The sequence below is a fragment of the Phodopus roborovskii genome, unplaced genomic scaffold (genome assembly GCF_943737965.1).
Source record: "Phodopus roborovskii unplaced genomic scaffold, PHOROB, whole genome shotgun sequence".
NCBI classification, from domain to species: Eukaryota; Metazoa; Chordata; class Mammalia; order Rodentia; family Cricetidae; genus Phodopus; species Phodopus roborovskii.
Genome location: NW_026126418.1, coordinates 75,703,590 through 75,722,130, shown reverse-complemented (window position 1 = coordinate 75,722,130; position 18,541 = coordinate 75,703,590). Strand labels below are relative to the sequence as shown.

Here is an 18,541-nt window from a genome sequence, read left to right as displayed (position 1 = left end):
CCAAACGTGTCTTAAGCTTCCCGTTGGCTGACAGACGTTAAAACGGTGCGGCACACGTCCAGGTTGTTATTTAGGCCAGCGTCCAGTTCTCAGGAACTTTGGTTTCGGCTGTCTTCCTGACGTAGGACCGCGTACCTTTTGTGGTTAACCATCCATAGCCGGATTCGGGTTCACCCATCCCCGTTCCGCCGCGGAGGCCTTTGAGGAGAACACGCGCAATGCCTCTGATTCCCAGCGCATCCGCATCCTCATCCTCACCGTAACTCTGCCCAAGCAGAGCACCGAGGTCCAAGCGGCTAAGGGCGGGCACCGCTCTCAGCAAATCCCCAAGAATCTCGCTTCGCGAGACTTGACAGACTGGTGGGAGGCTACACCCACTCAGGTCTCGCGAGACTCGGAGAAGGGCTCCCAAACCTGGTAGGTGGGTGGAAGGACATGAACCTGGAAGATGGCGGGCCAGGCCGTGACACTGCTGAGGGAGGTGGCCCGGCTGGAGGCGCCGCTGGAGGAACTGCGTGCGCTGCAGTCCGTGGTGTACGCTGTGCCGCTTCACGAGCTTCGCGAGCAGGCGGCGGAGCTACGCCTTGGCCCGCTCTTCTCCTTGCTTAACGAGAACAATCGGTGAGAGAACCCCGCGGCTGGGGAGACGGGTGGGTAGGCACGGCTCCCCTGGTTTTTCGGAGAAAAATGAAGGTTGTCCCATTGGAAAAACTCCACAAGTGTGTGTTGACCAGGTCTGGACGGTTCACCTGTTCTAAAGGGGATCTTCTGCATGCATGACTTTTAATTTCAGCATCCAGTGTATGAACGCTTGTATACTTGTATTACAGTGTACTGTATTTAGAGGGTTAGTCATAGCAGATTTCTGAGACAGCAAAAAAGTAGAAACAATCAAATTAAGGACATAAATTACTGCTGCATCACATTGCGCAGCTATTTAAAATTTGAATTGTGTATGTGGATATGAAAATGTGGATTTAGAAAAGGAAATTGCAAAGCTTAGGATCCCGATATGTGTAATTTAGTCCGTTATATACTCCCTACAGGCAAGAATAAACTGATTATAACCCAGGATTATCTGTAGAAACTATTAATATGGAAATTGGAGTCACAATGCTAGCATAGCAACATTTGATTTAACGTGCACCTGTAATATTAAATTAAAAACATCTTGTATCATTTAGTGGATTTTTTTATGTGAGCCAGAATTGAAAAGTGACTGTTTAATTTGAAAAGATTGTGAACTCTTTGATCAACACTGAATGCTTTCAGAAGGCTTTTTACCCCTCTTATCCTCTCTCTTCAATATAAGCTCTCATTCTCCTTTTGCTACATTTGAGTTGGTTTTAACAGCCATTATTTTAATGGTTATTTCCCTTCTCTGAGCAGTCCTCACCCTGTAACCAGAGTTTAATGTCTTGGGTCAGTTGGCTTGGTTATCCTTGCCTTCAGTGTGAAATCATGACTATGTAGTTTGGCATTTGGGCCCTTCCTGGTATATTTCCAGTTATCTTTTCCAGTCTAATACTTATCACTTACTCCACTAAATTTGTCTGTTCACCTCTCATGTGTTCTTCAGGCATGACTTGCACTTTCTTAAAGTCATGCTTATCAGTGCTTCTAGCAGAATGCCCCCCTCTTGGTCTATTCTGCAAAGGCCCAGCGGAAGCCATCCCTGCAAGTGACTGTTCCTCAGACAGCTTAGTGGATATTATCGTCTCTGTTCACAATTCTGGACTCAGTTCCTTTGTTATAGTTCGTGTCCATCTTTGTGGTTTGAAACATCTCTAAGGACAGCAACCATATTTCATCTCTGCATCTCCTGAAGCACTGTACATAAAATACATGCTCAGTCATGCTCAATACAAGATGAGCCTTATGGCCTTTAGCTTGGGCCCCCGGTGCACACCACTCCTAGCCAGCTTTTCACACTGAAAATGAAAAGACTGAGAAGTCATAATGTGGGCTGGCTACAGGCACTCAAGTTGGGAAGTTTGGGAGTAGAGTAAGTGGAAAAGACGACTTGCTACATGATGGGGTGGGCACCTAGAAAGCGGTTTTATTGGAAATTTAGAGCTGGATGTCTACAGTGCCAGTTGCAATTTGTGGGAGTGGCTCTCCTCTGGATAATTTCTGGCCATCTCCACATTACACTGCTGTTATCTTGGCTAGAACACCTAAGAGACTCTGCTGATAGGAATTTTAATTCAGTTGATGGACTCTTTTTGTGAGGGAAGTAATTAACACCTAAGATTACTGATAAACACCGTAGAAGTCAAACAAGAATGATTCTAGCTTACCACCTCTAGCTTGTGTGTCAGCTAAGGTTCACATAGGATCTGCAATTTATACACAATACAGTTTAACCCATCACTGCTTTTTAAAATGCTTTTCACAAGAGAGGTTGTGGGGGGGGCACCTTCAAGGGCTCCATTCTTACCTTCCAACTGTTGAGACATGCCTTCTGTGTTTTTCTGCCCCTGCCCATCCTACTCCAGGCCAGTGGATCTCAACCTTCCTAATGTTGTGACCCTTTAATATAGTTCCTTATGCTGTGGTGACTTCAGCCATAAAATTATTTTTGTTGCTTCTTTATAACTGTAATTTTGCTATTGCTGTGAATCGTAATATAAATGTCTGTGTTCCAATGACATGGTTTTCTAAGGGGTTGAACACCCCAGGTTGAGAGCCTCTGCTGGCCCATGAGCATCCTGCTGATTTCCTGTCAGGTGCATACTACTTTATCCAACTTTTTCCATGGCTTCTGCAAGTCATTGGGCTTTATGTAGCAAGTCTTTTTTTTTTTTTTTTTTTTTTTTTCTTTTCACTGAGCCAGCCAGCTTGTGTGAGTTCTGGGAATCTGAACTCAGGTCCTCACTGTAAGACCTGGCAAGTGCTTTACTCACTGAGCCATCACTCTAGCCCAGTTGTGTTTGTTTTTTAAGGCTTTTGATTTTTTATTCTTGTCACAAATAGGAAAGTTAGGCCAGTTTAATTCTGTACTGACATCAGATATAGGTTAGCGCACTTATTTATATTGCCTATTAAAAGACAAATAAATTGTAATAAATTGTTCTTGGAACAAGATCTATACCTTCAGTGGGTAGTCGACAGATTGGGATTGGTTTACCTTTCTGGTAGTTTTCTTGTGTACCCCTTCTCTATCTTGGCTGCCACTTCACTGGCTCGCTTCATCTCCTCCTGTACTCTCTGATACACTGCATGGTGGCTTGATCTTCCTTCTTCGTGCATTTGTTTATTCTTCCTGCTTTCTGGCATTAGGGACTGGACCTAGGATTTGTACCACTGAATTACATCCCCAGCCCCCAAGAGATTACTGTAAGCTAAATGTCACTATGTTAGTTCTTTGCATAAAGCCACTCCATCACTTGGCATTGCTTCTCTGGAAAGTGCCAGCATTTAGTTCAAGAAGAGCATAAGAGACTATCAGCATCTGGCATCTGTGGTGTTTAGTTTCACTTCTTTACCATCCATCTTACCCGTTCACCATCTCTCTCCCCCCACCTCCAATATTGACCCCAGTCATAACATGTTCTGTGAGGTTCCTCTGAAGTTTTAATGCAGTAGCTTATTTCTCTGTTTCCTTGTATGCTGCTACTTCATCTGCTTGCAACACCTGTCTAAATCACTCATTCCCATTTTTTTCTCCCATAAAACATAGTTCAGCATTACTGGCCCTGGAATCCTTATCCATACCTTCCAAACTTATTTTTAATCTCCTATAGTTTCTAGCATTCACCTGTAATCTGTCTATCTTTTTGTATGTGTATCTTCTATTAGAATAAGCTCTCTGAAGCTAGACAATGTGTCCTGTCTGTCTCCGTGGCCCCAACACAGTCATCAGACAATGGATATATACCAGATGTCTAATGTGTGACTAGACACTACTACTTTGGAGAAAATCTTCAGGAAGAAATTGTTATAGAGCCAAGTTTTAAGCATTAGGTGCTTGTTTCCAGTCTGGCATGATGTGAATAAGCTCTGTGATGTTTCCTTTAGGGAACAGACTGCTTTGTGTGTATCCATTCTGGAGAGGTTGCTCCAAGCTGTAGAGCCAGTTCACTTGGCCAGGAACCTCAGGGTTGACCTACAGAGGGGACTGACTCACCCAGATGATTCTGTAAAAACCCTCACTCTGTCCCAGGTATGCAATTTTAGAGTAAATGCAAGAAGCATCACAGTCGTTCTCTGCCAACTTTTCATTGAAGTTCTCCAACATGCCAGGTATCATGCCATTGCTGTTTGAGTTAACAAAACAAACCCGTTGTTTTTCTTTAAGGAGTGCCTACTCTGAAGAAAATGATTTTTAAGTGTTTAAAGGTTCCCTTTCTACATTATATTGTTTTGTAGAAGCATGAACTAAGTGTGACATTCATTAGCCAGCGTTAAGATAGAAACTCTGATCCTGTCGTAGCATTTCTGTGACGTGCTGCTGGGGTCCTGCCAGAACATTAGGCACTTCAGCTGGTTACCCAGTAGACAGTCTTCAGCCTTCCCCTTCTCTACATTGGTATTCAGTCGGGGTGATATTTGCCCATTCCCCTTATGAAGCCAGAAACTAGCAGATGCTTACCCTATCTTCTTTTAATCTTCTTACTGCCCAAGAATTAAACATTGTACTCCTATTTGATGTTGCTTAATTTAAAAAATTAAACTCAAAGAAAGTAATTTATCCAAGATTTGTGTAACTAAAATTAACATATTAGGATTTATATTGTTTTCATTTACCTGTCTCCATTCTTTACATACTCTTTACTGTTCCTTTCCATTTAAAAGTATGACTATACCCTATTTGCCTTTGGCGTTAGTGAATTTGGATCATTGTGAATTTGTAGGAATTTGTGTAATAGCTGTAATAACTAATAAAATAATTATAAACTAGAAAACATATAGATATCCTGTATTTGTGTGTTCTCCTTGGGAAGAATCTCTCTACTGTTTTGTTTTGTTGTTTTGTTCTTTCAGATTGGAAGAATTGTTGAAAACTCTGAAGCTGTTACTGAGATTCTGAATAACACTGAACTATTAAAACAAATTGTTTATTGCATTGGTGGAGAAAATTTATCTGTTGCCAAAACGGTGAGTTTGGTAGAGGCATTGTATCCTAAAGTCAATAGAGAAAGTTTCATGGATGATTTGTAGAGTTAAGGTAGAATTGAATGTACAGCCGTATGTAAATGATGTCAAATACATAGCAGTGAGCTCCTAAGACACATGTCTCTCAGACTTATATTTGTTTGCTTAGTGTTTTCCAGTTATAAATAACAGTAGCAGCTGGGTGATGGTGGCAGCGGTGCACGCCTTTAATCCCAGCACTTGGTAGGCAGAGGCAGGTGGGTCTCTGTGAGTTCAAGGCCAGCCTGGTCTAGAGCTAGTTCCAGGACAGCCTCCAAAGCTACAGAGAAACCCTGTCTCAAAAAGAAGAATGAATGAATGAATAGCAGTAGCTAAAATGTGAATGAATACCTGTTAGATTGGGGCATTTTATGTACTAATTTTCATATCAGGCTTAGGAAGTAAGTGTAAAAATTCTGTGTTTTTTTTGACAAGAAATATTTTCTTTCTGCATAAGGCTATTAAATCCTTGTCAAGAATATCACTAACTCAAGCTGGACTGGAAGCTTTATTTGAAAGTAATTTGCTGGATGATTTGAAAAATGTAATGAAAACAAATGACGTCGTTCGATACAGGGTATATGAGGTGAGACTAAAAGCACACTCTCTGATACTTTCAAAACAATGTAGTACATGCACAAAGGAAGGCAAAATGGCTCACTTGCACACATTTATTGAGTAGTTAGTCTGCATTAGACCATATGATATGGTGCTCATATTATCAAGATGCATCCATATCCTGATAAGGGAGATACTCACAAACTTAGAGTGTGGTGTAAGTATTACTCTTGACAGGACACCATTGAAAAGGTGTTAGTCCTGGTGGTGGGAAGAAATGGCTGTTCTTCCCACCAGTTTCCTGTTAAACACTGCTAAACCTCACACAAACACTGCCATTAGTTCTTTTTGTGTGTTTGCACTTGGTATGAGATGTGAGCGTGTGGAAGCCAGAAGTTGGTCTGCATCATTCCTTGGATCTGTCTTGTTCTCTGGGACAGGGTCTTGTGGGCCTGGAATCCACTGATCAGGCTAAGCTGCCTGGCTGGTGAGCTCAGGGATCTACCCGTCTTTGTCTGCCCAGCATTGGGATTATAATTGCATGTCACTGCACTGGGCATTTTTAACACTGGTCCTCATGCATGCATGTAAGCACGTTAATGCCCAACTTTCTTAGCCCCTATCTCATTGACCAATATAATAAATATTGTATGTTGTTAATCTCACCATTGAAGAATATTTGACCCAAGTCCACACACATAAGTAGCATATCTAAAATGAAGCCATGTATAATTTAAATGCCTCACTACATAATTTATTTCCTTCCTGAGGACACTGGCTTTGTGAGCTTTGGTGTTCCTTTGTCTATTTCTTCGGCTTCCTGGCTCATTATTCCTTACTGGACATCATTGTTGATGATTGTGATGTCCCATGTGCTTTCACATTCACTCTATACTCGAGTGTTGGAGAATACTATTTTAAAGTGTGTGACTTTTGTATATGCTGCATTTGTTTAACTTGGTGAAGCTGTGATTGATTCTTTACCTGTCTAAAACACCCGATGGTCTAATAAAGAGCTGAATGGCCAATAGTGAGGCAGGATCAAGGATGGGTGGGGCTGGCAGACAGAATAATAGAAGGATAAATGAAGAAAAGGAATGACCAAGAAGAGAACAAGGAGAGGAGGACGTCAGGAGCCACCCTGCCAGCCCCACAGTAAGAAGGAAAGTAAGACATACAGAAGCAAGAAAGATAAAGGCCCAGAGGGCAAAGGTAGACAAGTTAATTTAAAGATAAGAAAAGCTGGCTAGAAATAAGAGAAGCTAAAGCCGGGCACTCATAACTAAGAATAAGCCTATGTGTGATATACTTGGGAGCTGCTGGTGGGCTCCCCCAAAAGCCAAAAGAGTAAAGAACAAAAAAACAAAGACAACACTCAGGCAAATTTATTCTAATGATTTTGGTTTCCATTTTCACCTGTGTGATAAGACTTTGGTACATAAACTTCTAATTCACACCTCTCTTCTGAGTTAAGACTTCAACCTTGATGCAGCCACTTGCTCAGTGTTGGCCCGTCACATTTGTGCTCGGACTGAATTCCTGGTCTGTGCTGTCCAGTCGTTCTTTGTTGAGTCTGGACCTTGAGCTCACTGTTCACAAAGGCTTCTCCTTGTCACACATCCCGTCCTCACATCAGTTACTGAAGCTGTCTCCTCCTCACTGGTATAACCAACCAATATAACTTTCTGCACTGTATTTGCATCCAGATAAATTTCCCTCCTTTTTTCTCATCATCTCTAATTTCTCCTAAGTGCAGTGAGTATTGTTTTCCCCAAATTTGTATTTTAATTAATACACTAAATTGTGTATATTTGTGGTGTTCAGCATGATGTTTGTAGTATATAGAAGAAGAATGATCTTTGGGCCAGTGAGGAAAGTCACCTGCTACCAAGCCTGATGACCTGAATTTGGTCCTCAGAATTCTTATGGCAGAAGGAGAGAACCAACTCTCACAAGTTGCTTTCTGGTCCCCACCTCGCTTCATTCACACACACTCCCCTCCACAAAATAAATAACCAAATAAAGATGTAAAAAGCAAATTCCTGATTTACCACTTCTCTGCTTAAACCCTTTCAGCATCCTTTGTCATTCAACTTCAGAACATGCTTATCAGACGAAGATGTGACAGACAGATACATATTGTTTGTTTTGTTTTGTGGCGTTTAAGATACATGCCTTGTACATATTAGACAAGTGCTCTCTTACTGAGGGGTGGGGGGGGACTCATTTTTACATTTATTGATGGTGCAAGCTTTAATGCCCTTAGTAATGGTTTCTTGGTGGAATTACACATATACCTAGATGTGGACTATTTCTCTGCCAGAGCAATTTGTTTTATGTTCAGTGAAGTTTTCCTAGAAGCATCATGAATTGTTAAGAACTCAATTACAGCCAGGTAGTGGTTGTGCACACCTTTAATCACTTGGGAGGCAAAGGTAGGTGGAGCTCAGTGAGTTTGAGGTCAGCATGGTCTACAAAGTGAGTTCCAGGACAGCCAGGGCTACACAGAGGAATCCTGTCTCGAGAGAAAAAAAAAAAAAAAAAAAAAAAAAAAGGGAAGAGAGAGAACTCAATTACAAATATAGTGCATAGTTCAGCATTTAACTTAAGTGAGATCTAGTGGTTTTGGGATTGTTTTGACCTTTTGTCTCTCTGTTCTTTCAGCTAATTGTAGAGATTTCTTCTGTGTCGTCAGAATCTTTAAACTACTGTACCACAAGTGGGCTGGTGACCCAGCTCCTGAGAGAGCTGACGGGTGAGGACGTGCTGGTCAGGTGTGTGGACTCAGCCTTCTTAAGAGATAAATGCCTTTTTTGGAATGTCAGAAAGCAACTGTGGGTCTTAAGTGGGTTGTGCTGTTGGAGACTGTACACAGTTTGCAGTCTCAGGACTGCTGTTTATATTCAGGAAGCATTCTAGGAAATCACACATTATATCATGACATATTGAGCTTGGCAAAGCCCTGCGAGAAGTTTTAGCTGTTTTCATGTGACCATATCCTCTAATCCTGGGCAAGTGTGCTCTTTGCTTAGTATGTTATAGCTGTTAGAGAAATAGTGGGTCTCCAGTCTGAAGGTCAGGCCTCAAATTTGAACTCCACTGTAACAAGTGATTCCAAATTAGGAAAATAGTGTTGCTCTTGTGTCCTCATCTGAAAAGGAAGCCAGGACATGGGCCATCAGATTTAGTGGGGAAAATTAAAATAGAACTAGTGTGAAAGCCGTTTTAAAATGTTCTCCATTTTTATCCTTTTTGATTTTAGAGCCACCTGTATAGAAATGGTGACATCACTAGCATATACCCATCATGGACGACAATACCTTGCTCAGGAAGGAGTCATTGACCAGATATCTAATATAATTGTTGGAGCAGATTCAGACCCTTTCTCTGGCTTCTATTTGCCAGGTGAGAGCTGAGTTACATGGGCATCTGAAGGTCAGGATCACCCTTCTTAGTACAGCTTCCTGTACAGGACATCCACAGCTGCCAGTAGTCAAGTGAAGGGATCACGAGTCACCATCGAATGACTCAGTGAACCCATGTCCACCAATAGAATACACCAGATTACTAAGTGAAGGACTAAAACATACCAGCAGATACCAAAGATACATCTGATAAAAATTCCAACATCCTTTTATGACAGCTCGGTTAACTAGTGTAAAAGAAGAAATGCATTTTAACACAGTACAGGCCATGAGTGACAAATCTGTAGCTGATGATGTGTTCAAGTGTCAGAAGTTGAAAGCCTTTCCTTTAAGATCAGGAGCAGTGATCCCTTTCTTACTACTTCTGTTCAGTGTAATGTGGGAAATCCTAGACATGTTGGGAAAGGAAAAAAAAGGTATCTAAATCCAAGAGGAAGATAAGAAATTATTCCTGTCTATAGGGGTGGGTGACATGATCATACATGCAGAATGCGTCAAAGACTCCACTCAGAAACTGTCACAGCTAAGAAATGAAATCAGTGAAGTTGTAGGATCAGCAGCAGCATACAGGATTCGTAGCCTATGACATTAACAAACTGTTCAAAGAGAACTCAAGGAAACACTCCCATCGTGATAGCATCTGAAAAAAGAATACTTCGTAATTAAAACACCCATCCTACTCCTGTAAAGACATGTGGACTAGCCGGGCGTTTGTGGCGCATGCCTTTAGTCCCAGCATCGAGGCCAGCCTGGTCTACAGAGCGAGTTTCAGGACAGGCTGCAGCATTTTCAATGGACAAGATATGGACTGTATATACAGTGGAATGCTATGCAGCCTCAAAAATAGAGATCCCGTCATTTGCACACTGGTTGAGCCTGAAGAACAGACATGGTGAATGAAATGCATACTAGGTGATCTTACTTACATGTATAATCTAGAAAAGTTAAACTCAGGAATAGGTTAGTGATTACAGGGGCTACTAGGGCATATCTGTATAGCTGTTAGAACATTCAAAGTACCAGGAACAAGTACAAGGTGATAACTGTTAACAATGTATTCTGTCAAATTTTGTTTGCCTAGGATATATTACAGTGCAAATATATTTCCACATGTGATAATCATAATAGCTTATACTTTTTTATTTGTTAGTTTAAAAAGTTGATTTTTAAAAAAGATAGGCGCCAGGCAGTAGTGGCTCATGTCTTTAATCCCAACACTCATGATGTAGCACGAATTAATAAAAGACCCAGAAACTGATGCTGGGGTTCAAACTTCAAGCCAAATATCAGAAAAGCAAAGCAGCTGGCCACTAGCTCTTACTGCTATCTCAGGCTGAGCTCTCACCAAGCCTCAGACTGTAACCTTTCCTCAATGTGGCTAGAAAATGAATGCCTCCTACTGAATACTTGCTCCTGTCCTTTATGCCCCTCTAGTGCTGGGATTAAAGGTGTTTGATCTGTTATTCTTTTAGACTGATTCAATCTCATACATCCCTGGATTGCCTTGAACTCAGAGAGATCTGATTATCTCTTAATCCTGAGTCCTAAGATTAAAGGTGTGCACCACCTCCTAGCTTCTGGCTGCTGGGATTAAAGGTGTGTGCCTGGCTTCTATGGCTTGTGGCTGACTTTGCTTTCTGAATCCTTTCTGAAGCTTTAATAAATTATAAGTAACATATCACTACACAGGAGGCAGAGGCAGGTGGATCTCTGTGAGTTCGAGGCCACCCTTATCTATAGAGTTGAGTTCCAGGACAGCCAAGGCTACACAGAAAAACTCTGTCTTGAAAAACTAAATAAATAAATAAGCAAGCAAATATACTCGGAACCCCTCAGTGAGGTGGAATCTTTTGCCCAGGGAAGATTGCACTGATGTTATGAGAACATAGATGGTTTTAAAGTTCAGTGAAAAGTAAATCAAAATACCAATAACAGTATTTACAATGTGTACCAGATTCATACAGTCTCTGAAGTGAGATGCTAGAGGGTCCACTCCACCCATTTCATTCCAAGACAAGTTGATTGGTTTTCATGGAACACTTGTACTAGCTGGAGGATTGTGCTCCCTGAGGTGGACTGCTGTATTTTATTAGTGTATGCACCTCTCTAACAGTTTCTTCCAATCATGTCTTCAAGCTTGCCTGCACATCACTGCTATCCATCAGTGCACACGTGTTTCCTTCCTCTCCCTCACCTTCAGTGTCTCTCTTTATCTCCCTCTTCCTCTCCCTGTCTCCCTCTCTCTGCCCTCCATTTCCTTCCCTCCCTCTCTCCCTGACTGTAACTCACTATATAGACCAGGCTGGCCTAGAACTCACAGATGCATCTCTGCTTCCTGAGCTCCATTGACACATTGGGGTTTCGGTTCTCTCAGAATCACATCTTATGGGTCTTACAATTTCCTTTTTGGCTCTGCTCTGTAGACAACACAGTACTTGTCTGTCTCCTCTTTCTGGCCTGCATTTATTAGTATTCCTGTAGAAACATGGGGTCCCCAATTTGTGCTGTTAAAATTTATTTTTTATTAATATATTTAGGGTTTGTGAAGTTCTTTGGAAACCTGGCTGTCATGGATAGTCCTCAACAAATCTGTGAGCGCTACCCTGTCTTTCTGGAGAAAGTGTTTGAAATGGCAGACAGTCAGGACCCCACCATGATTGGTGTAGCTGTGGACACGGTCGGAATCCTGGGATCCAGTGTTGAAGGAAAACAGGTTTTACAGAAGGCAGGTTGGTATGACTTCTCTTGGCTTTTGTAAGATGCTTGTGCAGACTGCAGCCTTTCAGCCAGTCCTGTACAAGTGAAATGCTGTTTGGGATCTGTCACATAATCTCTGAGCACATCCCTCTTTTTGTGTTTTAGGTTGATAATCACAATTCATGAAAGGATATTTGCCTTTTCCACTTCACACCTATTAGGATGTCATTAATTTTTTTTAATTAAAAAGCATAACAAGTGTTCAGATGTTGAAAAACTTTTTTGATCAGACTATGAAATGGTACAATTAATGTAGAAAACAGTATAAACTAAATAAAAATTAAACATAGAATTAACATGGCCAAGCAGTGGTGGTGCACTCCTTTAATCCCAGCACTTAGAAGGCAGAGGCAGGTGGATCTCTGTGAGTTCAAGGCCAGCCTAGTCTACAAGAGCTAGTTCCAGGACAGCCTCCAAAGCCACAGGCTAACCTTGTCTCAAAAAAAAAAAAAAAAAAGAAAAGAAAAAAAAATTTACCATGAGCCAGCAATTCCACTTCTAGATATGAACTAAACAACATGGAAAGCACAGGCTCAATCAGATGTCTGTATATTCTTGTCATAGCAGTATTAGTCTGCTCTAAATAATTGGAAACCAGTGTGCATTGCTGGATTGCATTTGGTGGAATCTTGTAAAAGTATGAAATTGTGACACAAACTGCAGCCTAGAGGAAGTTTGAAGGCATTATGCTAAGAGAAGAAAGCCGGGCTTGGAAGATGAATACTACATGATTTCACAGACAAGATTATAATATGCACATAGGGAGGTCAGGTTCATAGAAACAGAAAGTGGAGAGTGCATACCAGGGCATGAGAGAAGGGAGAGTGGGTACAGAGCATCAGTCTGGGTTGTTGGAGACATTCTAGATGGTGATGGTTGCACAGCAATCTTAGTGTCATTAGTAGCACTAACTGTGTTTAAGATGGTTAAAATGGTATGTTTTATGTTCTCTCACCATTATCCTTCACAGGAACCCGCTTTGAACACCTCCTCACAAGAATAGGTTATCAAGCAAAGAACGCTTCTACAGAGCTAAAAACTAGATGTTTGGATGCAGTTTCCTGTCTTCTTTATTTACCAGTGAGTAGATGGAGAAATAACTGAAGGGCAGTGGGTTATGTTTGGGAGGATGAGTCAGCTTGGCACTAGTTAGGTTAATGTTCACATGGGTGTCATGCTGTGATAAAGGTGGTACACACCTCTAATCACAGCACTTAAGAGGCAGGGGCAGTCGGATCTCTGAGCTCCAGGCCAGCCTGGTCTACTTGGTATGTTCTAGGACAGACAGGGTTACATAGAGAAACCCTGTCTCAAAAAAAAACAACACAAAGAAGATGATAATTTCACTATATGACTCATTACATGAAAAAATTTTAGACTTTTTTTTAATTAATTCTTTGAGCTTCATACATGTATACGTACATTTTGATTGTATCCACTCTTCTTTAACAGCCCCTCCGTGTTCCTCCAGTGCCCTCCTCCAAACTTCATGTATGTCTGTCTGTCTTTCTCCCTCTCATCTTTCATAACCACTGAGTCCAATTAGTGGTGCCCATTGTGCACAGGAGTATGAGATCATAACCATACTTGCAAAGGCTGTCCGTTCTCTGGCTGCTGTCAGCTGCCTATAGCTCTACCTCATCTGTATGGGGATTTTGGCAGGTTTAAGCTTGTGCAGGTAACCACAGCTACTAGGGATCTGAGTGTTGCTATCACTCTCTGTCCAGAGGTTAGCATGTCATGGCTCCTCCCCAACCCCAGCTTCCACACTCTTTCATCCTCTCTCCTGCAGAGTTCCCTGCACATTGGAGAGTTGGGGATTGCTAGAGCTCTTATTTTTGGCTTAGCAGTTAAGTCATGTGTCCTCAGTGAGCACTGCCCACTACAAAGCTAAGCATCTCTGACCGAAGTTGGAGCCATCATAAATCTAAGAGTATGAATGAACCAGTTAGCAAACAGCAGTAGTAGTAGGTCCACCTCTGTGCAGTGCCCTTGGAGGCCAGGAAAGGGCATTGGATCCCTGGAACTGGAATTATAGGTGGTTATGAGCCTCCATGTGGGTGCTGGGAATCGAACCTGGGTCCTCAAAAAGATCATCTTAACCTCTGAGTCATCTCTCCAGCCCCCAGCTCTGGCCTTTGATAAGATTTACAGTGCCAAGCATGAATTCTGACTTGTGGCGCTGTCCTTGGACCCTGTCAGAGGTGGTTATCCTCATAACAGTCATTGCAGTCTATACCGTGGACACATCTTTGAAAGTCAATCTGTAGCCTTCAGTACTTGTGAAGACACTGATGTCTCTTCTTCCTTTTGGTACTATGGAAGATAGTCAGCTGAACCAAAGTTTCCTAGTCATTGATTTCTCTGTGTCTTAAAGTCTGGGGGCCTTTTACCATGTAATTATGGTGGGCAACCAAGAGCAATAGGCATAGCTTGTTTTAATTTGTGTGTGGGGGGGGGGGTCTCTGGGATCTCCCAGTTAACTTATAGGGAGTCACTGAGGTTTTCATTTAGTAACCTGTTTCTTCTGGGAACAGCATTGTCCACTCATGCAGGGTACCACCATTCAAATTCCTTTAAAATGGATGGTGGAAGGTCTTCTTTATTTTTGGTTAGCTTACACATAACCCTCTCCTTGCCTCCTAAATTTTATTTATTATTGTGTATGCGAGAAGGAGGGATGGAGGAAGGTGCATATGTATGGGCACACATGCCATAGTACACATGTGAGGGTCAGGACAGCTTTTCGAAGTCAATTCTTCCTGCTTTTATATAAAATCCAGGGATTGAACTCAGACCATCAAGCTTACACAGCAAGTGCTTTTGCCCATTGAACCATCTCAGCAGCCTGATTACTAATGTGTAAATGTAAAGTGGTATAATAGAACTAAGGAGAACCTAGGGATTATTTCATCCCTTCCAACAAAAGTAGGGACTCTCTGGGCTAGATTTGGGGATGAGTTCTCCAAGGGTAGCTCCTTGGTGCCATTCATACAAGGCTCTTTGCACCATAGCTGCTAGCCTTTCTCCAGATATGCTAACCTTGTCGTGAGCGTTTTCCTTTCTGTCTTGTAGCCTGAACAGCAGACTGAGGACTTCCTGAGGATGGCAGAATCCTGGTTTTCCTCCTTATCTCAAGACTCCCTGGAGCTCTTCCGTGGCATCAGTAACCAACCCTTCCCTGAACTACACTGTGCTGCCTTAAAAGTGTTCACAGTAGGTATTCTCTCCTTAGTGACTGCCAGCTCAACACAGAGCACTCAGAATGAGCTAGCCACTGCATCTGTGCATGCACACAACAGTTTCTGCCCCTGCTACTGCAGGGCCAGTGAGGAAGACACATGGCAACAGGTTATCAGGTAAAGGTATCTGATGTTGTTTGAGGTAGAACAAGCTACTGTTGGATACAGATTACACATTAGCTAATTAATTGCAGATTAATCCCACCTCCTGAACTCTGCTGACCTTGCCCTGGTCTCTTTCCTGACTTAATTCCTGCTGTCCCTTCTGCACTTGGTGCTCAGGTGACTAAGGTGACTGGTTTCTGACCTCCCACCTTTCCTGTGCTTTCTCACCGTTGTCAGCATTCTTTGCTGACTTTGCTTGAGAACCTGAGTCTATACAGTGGAGTTAATTGATACTCGTTCTCATAGGTGATATGTTCATTCAACAAACTGAGTTTTCCTACCCTGTTAGAGGTTGAGCCTTTTCTGAAACTGCCAGTCTGTGGAGGGAGCCAGACCATCAATAGAGTTATAAAATTCATTATAAAATTATATTTAAGGTATGGATTATACCTGTGATGCTTTATTATTATGTTGAAATGTTTATTAACTCCTTCCCCTGTTTACCTTTTTTAGCCCTAGCACTTTGCAGTGTACCAGTCATCCTGGCTAGTGTAATCAGATTAGTGGTTTTATCCCAATCCCAGGACGCACATTAGGCCATACTGAGTGGAAATGAGAGAGGCAGATTTCCTAAAGCATGTTTAAGGAACACATGTGTTCCTGTAAGGTCTAAAACAGTAAGACTTTAAAAGTGCTTCAGGATGCCTTACCTTGGAAACAGCTATCTGTGTTGATGTCTCACAGCCTTAGTTCTTGTTCTTCTGACGCTCTGATGTGTGTGTGTGGGGGGGGGGGGGCTGATGCTGCCAGCCTGAGGAAGAAATGAGGCTGGAAACATTCTAAATGTAGTAATGAGATTTTGATAAACATGTAGGTTGCTGATTCATTATTTTAAAATTTGAGAAACTGAAAAATAGGAAATTTCAAATCCCACAGTTTTCGTGCTTTTTATTTGGTCTTAGTTTTAGTATTGACTCACTTGGAGTACAGTGTTTCCAGAGGAGAGTTGCTGGTGTATGCTCAGTACTCTGCCTGATCACACTCATGGTCCTCTTTCCTAAGTCTAACTGTCATGGGTGCAGTGTTCACAGGCCAGTGCTGATGGTTCTACTGCTTTCAGGGCGGATCATACATAATTAGGTTTTAGTTTTAAAGTGCATCTGATTTAAAATAGGCCAATAGAAAATCCTCATTCTGTTGGCTTAGGCACAATGTGTCATTCTCCTGCAAAGGAGGATTTAGATGCATGTTACAAATTATGCTACAGTGAACATTCCCCAAGAGGATTCTCTTGTGACCAAGTTTAAGAGTGACTATGCTGGGTTGTGGTGACGCACTTGGAAAGCAGAAGAAGGCGGATCTCTGAGTTCAAGGCCAACCTGGTCTACAGAGTGAGTTCTAGGACAGCCAGGAGTACACAGACAAACTCCATTTCAAGAGTGTCCCTGAAGCAACATTGTCTTCTCTGGTTTTGCTCTTTATTTTTGTACCTTATTTTAGTGTTGTCTAGAAATCAGATCTATGTCAGCAGTTCTCTTACTGTGGCTCACTTTCCCTTTGGCAAATCTTTATCTCCAGTAGTATTTATATTATGACTCATAACAGTAGCAAAATTGCAGTTATGAAGTAGCAATGAAATAATTTTATAGTTGGAGTCACCACAACAGGAGGAGCTATATTAAAGGATTGCAGCGTTAGGAAAGGTGAGAACCACTGCTCTGTCTTTCACACGAATGGTAGATTTACTCCTGACATTGGGTGTTCTTTATAAATAATTAAGTCTTAAGGTTTTATCGCAGTGAGCCATAGTTTACTTAATTGGGTCCATTATTAGACATTTAAAGCTTTTGCATTGTGATGAACACTGTGAACAAAGTATACAAAGCTTTTAATATGTAATGTTATTTAAAATATGTTTCTCAGGAGTTTGTTTACTTGGACCAAGGGTGGTGCCTGTAAGGTTTGTGCTGCCAAGTGTATTTCTGAGTATTGTGTTGTTGTTCCACTAATGGACTTGCCTTCTTAAGGCCTAGATGAATTGTATTCTCTTTCTGCCTTCAATTTCAGGCTATTGCAAACCAGCCCTGGGCTCAGAAACTTATGTTTAACAGTCCAGGTTTTGTAGAATTTGTGATGGACCGGTCTGTGGAACATGACAAAGCTTCAAAGGATGCCAAATATGAACTGGTAAAAGCACTTGCCAATTCCAAGACCATTGCAGAGATCTTTGGGAACTCAAATTACTTGAGACTCAGAACCTACCTAAGTGAAGGTCCATACTATGTGAAACCTGTTGCCACGACAGCAGTGGAAGGAGCGGATTGATTTCTTTAGGTTAGGACAGAAGACCCTGTTTTGACCAGAGTTTGTCAAGGCATATGATTCCATCTGTGTTTCAGAGAGCAGGGGCTTCCTCCTCCAGTGCTATCATGTTGTGTCTGGTGCAGCCTTAATCAGCAGTGCTGTCCCTACATAAATGTGTTGTGGACCAGACACCTTGCAGTGAACACATCAGCATAACTAGGAGAGCAGTAAGCTTTTCCCTGCTGGTCCTCTGGGTGATGCAGTCTCTGCTGCAGGGTCAAAGGTTGGTTTTCTCAGAAAGCTTCCATGGACACACTCATGACCTCACCTAAAAATAAAATGAAAAAATGATTCTGATTTCACCACTTCCCCCCCCCATCTGATCTCATCTCTGCTCAGAGACCCCTTGGGGGTGGGGATAAGAAGACACAGCACCAACAACTCAGGCACTGGGAGTCAGTGAGTAGCAGAGCATGCTGCAGACTCATTTATTGAGGAAGTTAGGCCTGCCTTTATATCACCACCCATGGTCCTATTGGCTCAGGCAGCTGAGTCTACTGCGTTGTCCTTCATTGGTGTCTCTGGGTCAGGTGTCTTGTCAGCAGTCTCTGGGATAGAGACAGGCTTGGCTCAGGGAAGAAGTTCCTGCCACGCATGCTCATGGGCTGGCCTGGGCACCTACTTAGGTGGGCTGGCCAAAGTTTCTCCTTGGAATTCTTGAATAGTTTCTGAAAAATATGTCATTTGGAATCATCAAATTGTGTTATTTGTACACAAGGAATAAATGGTTTTAATAAGATTTCTTGGTTACTTTTTCCTTTGAAAATGAAAATCTCTAAAATTTGTTTGGGATTGGTACTTCTGCTATTTGTCAATTTTATGGTGTTTCATTACGAGAGAGAAAGGGAAATGAGCCTTAACCAGACAGTTCAGTTAACTGTTGCTTCATTGGTGGGTCATTATTGTGAAGGTTTTGGGGGTAATTCTCTGATCCATGAAAGTCAGAATAGAGAA

At 42.0% G+C, this 18,541-nt stretch overlaps 1 protein-coding gene across 1 annotated transcript; it reads left to right on the top strand.

The window, feature by feature from the left end:
• Positions 1-448: 448 nt before the first annotated feature.
• Psmd5 (proteasome 26S subunit, non-ATPase 5) lies at positions 449-18,326 on the top strand. The gene is made up of 10 exons (XM_051185277.1): positions 449-621; positions 4,021-4,165; positions 4,987-5,100; positions 5,594-5,722; positions 8,359-8,468; positions 8,957-9,099; positions 11,657-11,848; positions 12,847-12,956; positions 14,952-15,092; positions 17,291-18,326. Exons 1-10 carry the CDS (start codon positions 449-451, stop codon positions 17,546-17,548), a joined length of 1,515 nt encoding a protein of 504 aa, XP_051041234.1. The 3' UTR covers positions 17,549-18,326.
• Positions 18,327-18,541: the final 215 nt, after the last annotated feature.

What these genes read in the sequence shown, in the direction of transcription:
- Psmd5 (XM_051185277.1), top strand. Translation starts at nt 449, where the DNA reads ATGGCGGGCCAGGCCGTGACACTGCTGAGGGAGGTGGCCCGGCTGGAG. An exon ending in GGTGAGGACGTGCTGGTCAG is followed by an intron (nt 8,469 to 8,956) that starts GTGTGTGGACTC and finishes TTTTGATTTTAG; the next exon opens with AGCCACCTGTATAGAAATGG. An exon ending in CTGCCTTAAAAGTGTTCACA is followed by an intron (nt 15,093 to 17,290) that starts GTAGGTATTCTC and finishes CTTCAATTTCAG; the next exon opens with GCTATTGCAAACCAGCCCTG.